The sequence below is a fragment of the Populus euphratica genome, unplaced genomic scaffold, assembly GCF_000495115.2.
Source record: "Populus euphratica unplaced genomic scaffold, PopEup_1.0 scaffold103.1, whole genome shotgun sequence".
In the NCBI taxonomy this organism is placed as follows: Eukaryota; Viridiplantae; Streptophyta; class Magnoliopsida; order Malpighiales; family Salicaceae; genus Populus; species Populus euphratica.
Window position 1 is genome coordinate 1,420,919 of NW_011499891.1, and position 11,951 is coordinate 1,432,869.

The 11,951-nt window shown below is 30.9% G+C and overlaps 1 protein-coding gene and 1 long non-coding RNA gene across 2 annotated transcripts; both read left to right on the forward strand.

The window, feature by feature from the left end:
• The first annotated feature begins 2,765 nt into the window (after positions 1 to 2,765).
• On the forward strand, positions 2,766 to 3,147 carry LOC105131325 (uncharacterized). The gene is made up of 2 exons (XR_843406.1): positions 2,766 to 2,862; positions 2,944 to 3,147. It is a non-coding gene; the product is annotated as an uncharacterized LOC105131325 (long non-coding RNA).
• Positions 3,148 to 6,938: 3,791 nt separating this feature from the next.
• On the forward strand, positions 6,939 to 10,035 carry LOC105131326 (uncharacterized protein At1g24485-like). Its single transcript, XM_011034252.1, has 9 exons — positions 6,939 to 7,102; positions 7,224 to 7,740; positions 7,832 to 8,307; positions 8,425 to 8,560; positions 8,670 to 8,738; positions 8,849 to 8,920; positions 9,121 to 9,192; positions 9,312 to 9,535; positions 9,637 to 10,035. The coding sequence occupies exons 1-9, from the start codon at positions 7,039 to 7,041 to the stop codon at positions 9,750 to 9,752; spliced, it is 1,746 nt and encodes a 581-aa protein (XP_011032554.1). The 5' UTR covers positions 6,939 to 7,038; the 3' UTR covers positions 9,753 to 10,035.
• Positions 10,036 to 11,951: the final 1,916 nt, after the last annotated feature.

Genomic DNA, 11,951 nt, shown 5'->3' on the forward strand with positions numbered 1-11,951 from the left:
ATTTTTATTATTTTTATTATTATTTATTTTATTTAAGATAATTTATGAAATTTATATTTTTTTTAATTTCATTCTTATTAAACTTTTTAATCTGTAAGATTCGTTTCTCATTATTTAAAAAAAATAAATTATTTTTCAACTTATTTTTTATGATATAATCAAATACTAGAAAATATTTTTCAATTTATTTTTATCATATTACTAAACATTAAAAATATGAATTTTAAAAAAACCGAAGCCACCTTCAAGGGTTCAATCTCCACAGCCCGTCGAGCAGCCATGGAAAGGCTCGTAATCCTTTGAAGTTTTCCCACACTTCATCAATATTGAATTGAAATGATTGTTTTTGGCAACTTGCTTCTGTGATCCAGTGAAACAGGCTGTTTATGAATCAAGGTGCTTGTTGATCAGGTGGACATCCCGTAGTTTCACTGCCCTCCATTCAGTCCAGCTCCTACTATAATAACGTAAACCCTGGCAATCATTGGAACATATTTGGAGAGCCTGGCTGTGATTCCTTAATCTTAAATGCTTTTGCCCCCTGTATGCTATGATGAACCAGGCATCAGTCAACAACAATGGATTGAGAACCAGTTGAAAGCTATGATGCTGGGAAGCAATTTCCATGAAATTGCTTGTAAAGGTAAAATTTCTATCCTTCTGATTAGCACACCAAGCATGGAATTCCCATGTCCACTGCAACGATCATCGTCTTCCTAATTAACAGAGGACTAATTTGCTACCTTGCGTGACACGAAATTGGTCCCACCTCCCACGGGTTCCAAAGGTAGATTGTAGTGATAAATTAGTAAAGAAAGTGTTTACAAGGTGTGGAAATAGAATACATTTGACTAATCAGTAGGTGCAGAAAATATCAGGTTTCTAAATTGCCTAATTTTTTCATTTCTTAAATATATTTGAAACTTTTAATTGCATTCATCTTACAATTTAATGCAATGTAATCCAATTAACTTGAATTGATTATATTTTACTAATTGACAAAATATTTTTAATAACATTTCAATTTTAAACAATACAATAAAAAAAATAGTAAAATTATTTACCATATTATTTTTAACCATACAATTAAAGAAGAAAATGTTATAAGTTCTTGGGTATAACTCAACTAGTTAGGTTTTTTATTAACTTCTTATAAGTTATTAGTTTGAATTTTACAAGTTTCAGGATCATTAAAATCTTACAAAGTTATTAATTTCAGAGTTTATAAAATTAATTAAAATACACATAAGCTGATTTAGAGACTATATTAATAAAAAAAAAGTTATAAATAGATAGGGTAAATAAAAATATTTAAATTAATTATATTTCTTTTAAAAAATAAATTCTTAAAAATTGGTAATTGATTAGGATGATTTACAACTTATCCTTCCATGTTATCGTTTGTTTTTCATTTGGAATTGTGCTAAGATGTGTTTAAAAAATATTTTTAATTTTAAAAAATATTAAATAGATATGTCTTAGTATTTTTAATTATTTTAAAGTGTTAATATAAAAAAAATTGAAAAACAATATTTATGCATATTCTCAAATAAAAATTATTCTTCGTCACAATACTAAATATTCCCCTTAATTCTAGGCTGTTAAACTAGAATTTCATGTTTTCTTGCTTATAAGCACTCATTACAAAAAACAAAAAATATCAAAAATATCAATTTTATGTCACAATTATTTTTTCTTATCTGTTTCCCGATCCCCCATCAGTTTTTCTTTCAAAATACTTTTTTTTATTAATTTTATTTCCAAATTATTTGATTTCTCGTTTTAGATTTATGTTAGAATCAATTGCTAAAAATCATTAAGTTACTTACAAATAACATCATTTTTCACTGAAAAAAATTATAATATGGATAAAAAAAACTTAAAAAATTGATGAAAATTATTATTTAAAAACGAAAATAAAATTAATGTGAACAATAGACCCAGGATTACCTACTCGTATTATTAAATTTAAAGTAGTATAGTGACTCAATTTCAAACTCAGCTAGTGTCATATTTTAAAAAATTATAGAGAGAATTCATCTTGTAGTTTTTTATTTAAAAATAAAATAATATTATTTTAATTAAATTATAATAAATTTACATTAAATTATGTAACTTATAATAATAAAATTAGATCAAGTCTGCAGTGTTAAATATTAGGGTTGAAAAGTGTTTTTGAAAAAAAAATATTTATTTTATTTTATTTTTAATTAATATATTTTCATATCATTTTAATATAATATATTATTTTAATATATTTTAAAATAAAAAACATTTTAATATTATACTAACGAATTATTATTTTCCGATCATTCCAGTATCCTTTTAATATTACGCTTCCGGAGATAGGTGGCATTATTAAGGAATTAAAATATAACAAAAACTCATGATTTGAATTTGAAAGTCAACAATCATAAATTGTTTTACTCTTATGAAAAAATAAGAAAGAAAATTGTTGGGAGCTAAAATATAGTTAATGAAACCTAAACCAAATAAAATTCAAAAATAAATTTGAAAATAGTTAGAAAAACAAAGAAAATTTTGGAACATTTTTTAGCCTAATTTAGGTTGACCCACCATATATCCACACTTCTTTTTAAACTTTTAATACACATTTTATGTAAGAGGATATTTGAATAAGAGGCCATGATTACTTTTTAAAATATATTTTATTCAGAAATGTATCTAAGATATTTTTTTTAAAAAAATATTTCTGATAACTTTCGAACTTTATTTTTTTTAAAAAAAATATTTCTGATAACTTTCGAACTTCAAATTACAGTGCATGCAGAAATTTGCATTACTAAAGTGAACATTTGAAGAATGGGATGAAAACGAGCTGCTTGAACGAATAGATAACAGGTTTGAAAATTGAGCATAAGATGTACAAGCTTAATTTAGTTTTTGTCTTTGATAATCTTATAGCTAGTTAATGTTATTCAGAGACTCTGATACCTTCACCGAAGAGTGCAGCAAGTCTAGAAGATGGTAACTCTATGTTAGTGTCGCTTAACATGGTGTTGATAGTGTCTGTTTTGCATAATATTCTATCAGCTTGTACAGTAAGATGTATATAATCAATTTGATACTCTAGTTACCTTACTAAGGAGCTTGAGGATAACAAATTCACTAATCACCTTTTGGTTTTCAATTTTCTGTCCTCTGTAGAAATGTATCTGGAATTGATTTTGCACCTTTAGCATTTTGTTTGTTTCTGGTACAAAAAATTTGTGAATTTGGAGCTTATGAGACTGTATTGCATTTAAAAGCTGGATTGTATTGATCTGTAGTTTTTTTATTCTGGGATGGAAATGTTAACAATCCTGTGAATGGTGATGACTTGCTGGAGTTTTGAAGTCGCCCTTCGGAGCTTCCAACCATCTCTGTTGCCGGAGTATTATATTCTGTTGTCTTGTGTTGTGTTATTGTTCAATATGTTCTGATTATTGCATGAACAGCTGCCTCTGTTTCTCTCTGGTTTTTCCTCAACAACTTGGTTATTTAATATTTTGGTGCTATCAATAATATGGACATGGTCTTTTGGCTTAAAAAGAAAAATATGGATTACATTGAACTGATGATTGTTTGTTGTACTTGCTTCTGGATACAGCAGAAGAGGCTGGTGTTTCAGTTGCATTTTGTTTTGAAGCTGGTAAAGGTTGTCTTTCCCCAAATATAGAACTCACTCTGTGTAATGTTTGTAGTAAAGGTTGTCTTTCCCCAAATAGTTTTGCAATGAGGATTGCAGGTGCAATAAGGCTTCAACTGTGGGTTTGCAGATCTCTCCTCACCACCTGCTCCCGGTGTTGTGACGGGCCTGAAATAGGAGGGCCACCGCCCAAAGTGTGAAGATAAATAATGTGGAGGTGGAAATATCCAGCTTTGTGAAAAAGGAGACTATAGCTGGTTCACCAAGCATAATAACAGGGGCATTTACTGGTGTCCCAGTCTTTGCATTGACATGAGCTAACCATGGGGGCATCATGTGAGTTCAAGCAATGTGTGCGAGATACCGAGCCCGGCCAACAGCTGAAACGAGCAAAGCTGTGGTCATGCCTGCCGATGCACACAAAGCAACAAAGTACTTTGCCCAGTTCAAACCAACATGGTCAAATGCTGAAGAAAATGCAGCTTCTCCATCAAGCTGCTTGTGTGGTACCACTTACCAGTAGGCACAATGTTGCTGCTAGCAAACAACATGGCACTGTAACTATCGTCTCTGAGTCCACTAGTCCGATAGGGATTATCTCGAGCAGGATTTTCGGTTTCTTCAGCCATTGTGGAAACAGCATCAAATCCAACATGAGCAAAGAACAGCGCAGCCGAGCCAACAAAAATAACACCGACATCATATGGCATAAATGGTTTGTAGTTTTCAGCATCTGCTTTAGCAAGGCCAGCAATAATGATGAAGACAATCACTGCAACGAGCACAATGGAAGTAATGTAATTAAATCACGACGAGCTTTGGTGCTAAGCACAGCAAGAACGCCAGTAAGAATAGAAACAACAACAGCAATAGGGTCAAGGTGGCCGTGGTCATCAGGATGGCTGTGGGCTGTAATATAGAACTCACTCTGTGTAATGTTTGTGGGTTTAGTAAACAGATTTTAAGGCGGGAAGATTATTTTTTTCTATTATATTTGCTATAAAGTTAAAGTAATATATCTATATCCAATGCTTTAATCTTATAGGAAACAATTTCTATGATTTTAATAAAAAGTTCTGATTTGTTTCTAATAAACATAAACAAAGAGTTTAAAAAGTTTGTAGAGAAAAATTAGAGAGATAACAAGATTGTTTCTAATTAATTTATGGCAACATTAAATATCAAACTGATATTTATAAATAAAATAATATAATTTTAAACTAATATATCTGTAAAATTTAAAGCTACACCTTTTTAAACTAATACATCTATAAAGTTTAGAAAGTTTAGAAGATAAGTTTTCATTCAAATTATTTGAACAATTTTAGAGAAGGTGTCATGTATAATTATTAGATTAATTAATTTTAAAAATAATAATAATAATTTATGTTATATAATGCCAAATTTTATCTCATATATATATATATATTGGCTTTCCCTCCAAATCTTTTCTTCGATATTCAAATTTATTAATTTGGTATCTCTCACATAATAAGATAATGTGGAATAATTTTTTTTTTAACTATCTAATATATACGCTATATTTTAATGATACAAGGTCAGTGGTTGGAGGGGGTGTTCGACACAATGTATGTATAGCGATTAGAAAAAAACTAAGAATTAAAATATAACAAAAACTCATGATTTGAATTTGAAAGTCAACAATCATAAATTGTTTTACTCTTATGAAAAAATAAGAAAGAAAATTGTTGGGAGCTAAAATATAGTTAATGAAACCTAAACCAAATAAAATTCAAAAATAAATTTGAAAATAATTAGAAAAACAAAGAACAATTTAAAACAATTTTTAGTCTAATTTGGGTTGATCCACCATATATCCGCACTTCTTTTTTAACTTTTAATACACATCTTATGTAAGGGGATATCTGGATAAGTGGTAATAATATTTTTTTAAAGTATTTTTTATTTGAAAATGTATTAAAATAATTTTTTATTTTAAAAAAATATTTTTAAAAACAATATTTAAAACAATCCAAAAACATAAAAAAATATGTATTTTTAAATATAAAAAAATAATTTTAAAAAAATAATTTCAAATATATTCTCAAATAACTCCAAATAATAACGTAAAATGTTTACGATAAGACTAAAAATAACACCACTAATAACCTACTCTAGGAGGTTGTAATCAGCAGCTATAAAAGTAATGTTTAATATTATATTAATGAGTGTTTTTTAAAATATTTTTTATTTAAGAATATATTAAAATAATATATATTTTTTTATTTTTAAAAATTTATTTATGATATTATCACATTATTTAAAAATATAAAAAATTTATTTAAAATAAAATAAAATAATTTTTTTTTTGAAAACCACGACTCTACTACAATAACATTCTGTACTGAAATCACTTAACTCTACACTCAGGTAAGCAAATGAACCACCAAGAACTACGGTTTTCAACTCACCATAACAAGGCAGCAAGCTATGAGAAAACCCATTCCCTCCTCAATCAGTTTCCAATTCTGAACAAAAGCTAATATTTTATTTTCTTCTGGACATTCCAAAAACTTGTTTTCCTCCTCTTCTTTTTTGCCTCCCATTTTCTCCTTCCCAGATACCTTGTCCAGATTCAACTTTCAAAGCGCGTATCTATTGATGTCTGGCTTATTGACTGTCGCCCATGGCTATGTCTGGCTTATTGACTTGTCGCCCATGGCCAGCATTTCCCCCTTTTCCCTGTAAAATTCGTCGACCTTGGGCACAAGTGAGCAGCCGAGTCAATGTCAACTTCCAAAACGAAATCATGACAAGAAGAAATTATTAAATTCCATCCGGAAGACTTTAATTTGAGCTTTACCGAGTATGATTGGTTTAAATTTGTAATTTTAGATGGTCTTCATGAGTGTTAAAAATAAATTTTAAAAAATAAAAATATTATTTTAATGTATTTTTATTTTGAAAAGTTATTACAATTACAAATATTACATATTTAATTGCTGAGAAATTTAAAAAATCGAAACAAAACAATAGTGTTTTAATAAAAATAATAACGTAATTCATAAGTTAACTGGATAATCCAATGTACTGAAAATGAATCTTGAGCAGTGAGATCACTATGAACTTTACAAGTCAAGGGTCCATGGAAATATACCTTAGCTAATAAAGTCATCAATCATAGGCCGCCGCAAACCACTTTCAATCTGAATTGATACGGCCGTGAACAGCGGACACGGGATGAAGACCAGACCACTTAGCATTCCCCGAGGACAGAACTAAAAAGTATACATTATAGAAATTAATTAAAATAAATAAATTATAATCAGACCACCTAGCTTAAATTCAATATCAAGTGATGTCCATGTATATTTTGACATAACCTAGGCCTCTTCTTGCCTTGTGTCTAGCCCCTCTCAGTGCTGATCATGGCTGGTTGTCTTGTGTTGTTACTCCTCCTAGCTCTCCTCTCTTTTTCAGGAAATGCAGATGGTGAGATTCTTTCTTCTTCTTCTTCTTCTTTTTTTCTGCTGTCTTCATATTTCAAGGAAAACCCACTTGTAATTTTCAAAAAAATACCTAACTGTATATTTCAAAATGTATGCTTTTCCAGTTAGCTTTGATTGTGGAGCATCCGATGCTTATGCGGACGAGAATTCTATAGTGTGGATAGGAGATGATGACCTCTTCAAAAACAGCCAGTCTGAAGTGGTGCAACCCAGCAATACAGCATCGCATGTAATGAGCACTCTAAGGGTGTTCACAACTCTAAAGAAGAATTGTTACCCTGTCACAGCCGCTAAGGGCAGTCTAATTCTTGTTCGAGCCAGCTTCTTCTACGGGAATTATGACAAAAGATCATCTCCTCCATCTTTTGATCTGCTTTTTGATGGAAACCACTGGGCCACTGTCAAGACCTCACTTGATCAACTTGTATATTATGAAGTAATGTATGTTGTCAAAAGCGATACAACAAGCATCTGTCTTGCCCAAACACAACCTAACCAGTTCCCATTTATATCAGCACTTGAGGTTAGGAACTTGGATTCTAAAATGTATGGCGATGTCGATCCGAATTATGCACTGTTTTTAAGGTCAAGGATTGCTTATGGTGCTAATACAACAGTAAGGTATGGTCAATCACTGACAATCTTAATTTATCAGAACTATATATTACTGTTTTTTTTGTGAAGTGTTTACAAGTCGTGGATAATTTCTCAGATTCCCGGATGATGGTTATGATCGCATTTGGGTTCCAGCAAGAGTTGGTAGCGGGCTAGTTTCGGTTGCAAGCGACGCTATACTCATCGATGTTGCTAATGCACCGGATAATCCTCCACCAGAAGTCCTGCAGAACGCTATTACAACCTCTAACACGTCTGCTTCTATCACTTTGAACCCTGGTTTTCCAGATCAAGATGTTTCAGTCTACATGAACTTGTATTTCTCTGAAGTGACCGAGCTGGATGCCACTCAGAAAAGATCCTTCAACGCTTACATCGATAACATGAAATCATCGGAGCCCATAATCCCACCTTATGAAGCAGCGAAGGAAATGTCTGCTAACTTCACTGCTTCGGCAAACACCTCAATTTCTTTGGTTTCCACCACCGATTCTACACTTCCTCCACTTATCAATGCCATGGAAGTCTTTTTTGTTAGTGATCGCCTGACAGATGGAACCAATAGTAAAGATGGTATGCATATTCTTTTTGACACACTATAGCTAAGCTCACTTGATAATTAGCTTACAATTAATACTGGAATTTCTGCAAAAATATACTGACAGGTAACTTCAATGTTTAATTTGACAGTGGAAGGTTTAGGTGAACTCCAAAACACATTTAGTGTATTACAAGAATATTGGTCTGGTGATCCATGTCTCCCTTCTCCATACACATGGGAAAGGATTAGTTGTAGCAACGATGCCATCCCTCGCGTAACAGCATTGTAAATCATCTTTTCCTTCTCTCATCAGGAAAATGTTCAACTTCCTCTTATATATTTTCTTTGTTCAGCTGAAACTTACTTGTGTTCCTGATGTTTTTGGGTCTTTCAGGGACCTTAGTAGCTTGGATCTTTCAGGGCCATTTCCAGATTTTAGTTCCATGGATGCCCTTGTGACAATGTGAGTGAAATATCAATCATTAAGTAAACTGTAAATGAGGTGACCTAATTTCAGATATTTTCTTGGTTTCTAACACGTTGCTAGCCTTTTGTTTTCCAATTGGATTTCAGCGATTTGCATAATAACAGCATAACAGGACCGATTCCGGATTTTCTTGGCGCCTTACCTAACCTCAAAGATCTGTAAGATTTTCCCACATAAGCTCTTGGTTTTTATAAATGCTCTCATCAGAACTCCTGGCATGCTTTCCCTGAGACAGAAGTGCTTACAAAGTACTCAGCCCTGGGGACACAGCGTGCCCCTGACAAGCAAATTTCGAAAGGGTTTTACATTTTCGACAAAATAACACAACGTTTTTTCCCTTCTTTTTTCTTCGATCTAGGAATTTGGCAGACAATTCCTTCAGTGGACCCATACCTCAATCAATATCAAGCAATAAGAAGTTGAAATTTGCGTAAGTACCTATGCAACGGCAGTTTGGTTTACTGAAATTAATCTCTTATGCCTCGTTAATTTTCAGGATGTAGTTACTACTTCGATGATTAACTCACATAATGTGCTGGGAAATTGCAGGGCATCAGGCAATCCAGACTTGTGTGTCTCCGGCAAGTCCTGTCAGCCAACTAGTACTGATGGCACTATCATTACATCAACTCCATCAGGAGGCAGAAAAAAGAGCAATAAGCTTCCAGTGATACTCGGAACCACAATTCCAATCTTCGTATTTTTCTGGGCGATTGTGGGATTTTTAGTGCATCACAAGAGAAGAACAGCAGCCATAGCCGCAATCACAGCAGGTTAGCAAGCAGAAAACAATTTATAATATGATATAACCTGAACAAATTTATTTTAATTTTTGTAACACTTGTTTAATTTCTTCTTTTCTTGGGTCGTTAAGGAAAAACTGGAGGTGCCAACAGTCAAGTTGGTGAAGCTGTGATAAATGAGATCAGGGTCAACATCCAAGACCAAACAACGTCAGAGAATGGTGATCAATCGGTTCCACAGCAATGAAAAAGCAATCAGCCGGAAAACAATCAACTTTCTCCTCAAAACTTTCGGCATATTAAATTCCCCGGTCGATGTAGTGTCCATTGTTTCCCAGAGTAGAAGGTCAGATATTAGGAACCTAGGGACATCATCAGGTGGGTGATGCCAAGAAATGTCCGAAGGACATTACTTCAAGAACATTTATTGTGTTTTGAAATAATGATTTTGCATGTATAATGTATTACAAAATAAAAATATGAGTGTAAGTGTGTATGTAATAGTGTTCTTCAATGAAGCATTTTTTTTACAGAAAAAAAATCAATTTCTAATCATATTTATGCAGTGACTAGGGCTTGATCAACGTATTTGTTTTCTAATAATTTAAGCGTTTAAACTTCAAGCCCTCGTTGCTACGAGGTAGGAGCAGCGCATGATATAGAGTACGGACAGCGGGCATTTTGCAGGTTCCACACGTTAAAAGGCGATGTATAGCTTTCTTTCGCAGAAGACTTGTCTTGCGGCACTCTGGCTTAGTTCTTGCTACTCCAGTTTATCTTTTTATCTGGTCTGATTTTTTTTTTAATATTTTTTTTTTTTTGCCTTTGATCCTTGTTGATTTTTTTAGACTTTGCTTCTATCTGGTACAATCAAATTTGGTAAATCGATTCAATTTATTTTTAAAAATATTAATTCAAGAAGAATTATAGCTTTATTTATTAGTTAAATTTTTTTTTTAACTTCAATTAAAGTTTGTTATAAAAATAAAATAAATTTATTTTGATAAAAAAATAATTTTAACTTGTTTACTTACTGATTCTAACTTATACTATTTCTCTTATCATGAACGTTAGTTTTATTAAATTTTTTACTAAACTCATTTTTATCATAAAAATTAGTTTTATTAAAATTTTTACTAAACTCATTTTTATCATAAAAAATTATGAAATTTATGAAAAAAAAAACTTAATTTTAAATTATTATTCAAAGTTAAAAATTATTTTAAATGTATCCCTATCTTTTTATTAGTAGGTGGCACTTATAAAGACTGAAATTTGTTTACATTTAGTTGGTGTTTGATATAGCAATAAATATTGTTATTTAAATTAAATATTTTTGGTTAGTAAATATATCAAAATAATATTTTTAAAAAATAATTATGTTTGAAATAAATAGATTAAAATAACAAAATAATAATTTCAAATAAAAAAATAATTTTTAAATTTTTTTTAAAAAATACCGTGCTCTAAATCACCCGATATTCTTGAAAAAACAATCATCTTAAGAATGGGTTTGTATCCATTATTCATTCGATATTATAAATTCGATAAATTGTCCTGCAATATCAAATTTAATTCATCTGATAACTCTCACTCTCACTCTCTCTCTCTCTCTCTCTCTCTCTCTCTATATATATATATATATATATAGAGCCTGGTATGAAAGGCAATCATGACACTGACGGCATTGACCTTGACAATGACATAATCATACGGGAACCGGGGAACGTTGTGTCTACGTAACAAATAACTAAGAGAATTTGCCTGTCTTCTTCCTTCATCCATCAAAGGTATATTGTATGTAACTATGTATAATGTCAACTCGTCGACTTCCTTGATGAACATGGCTAGCAATTTCCAATTTTCCCTGTAAGATTCGAGGAAATATATAAGCCAGTGGGCAGTGAAGTCAATGTCAACATTGCAAAAACGAAGAGGATTCAGGAAAATCCGCGTCCTCAGAGCACGTATTCAATCCCAATTAGTTGGCATTTTTTAAGCCCTCTCTACTAATGATAATCTTAACTATTTCAAGAGAAATCATAAACATAACCTCTTTTTTTATTTCATTTAGAAACACGGTCAAAACCATATTTTATAAAAAATTATTTTTTTATTAAAAATTAATTTTTATATATTTTAGATCATTTTGATATTGCATCGATCTCAAAAATAAAAAAATAATATTTTAATATATTTTAACATAAAAAATCCTTAAAAAATAATCACAACCATATTTTCAAACAAACATAAAATATATCAAAGTTTAGATATATATATATATATATATAATAAGTTAAAAACTTGAAAATAACTCTTTATATCATTAATTTAAAGGTTTAACTGATCATGAACTTATAAGTTATCCCAAATACATCATATTTGTATTATAATCTAAGTCTAGGTCTTGACAATATATATATATATATATATATATATATAAAAT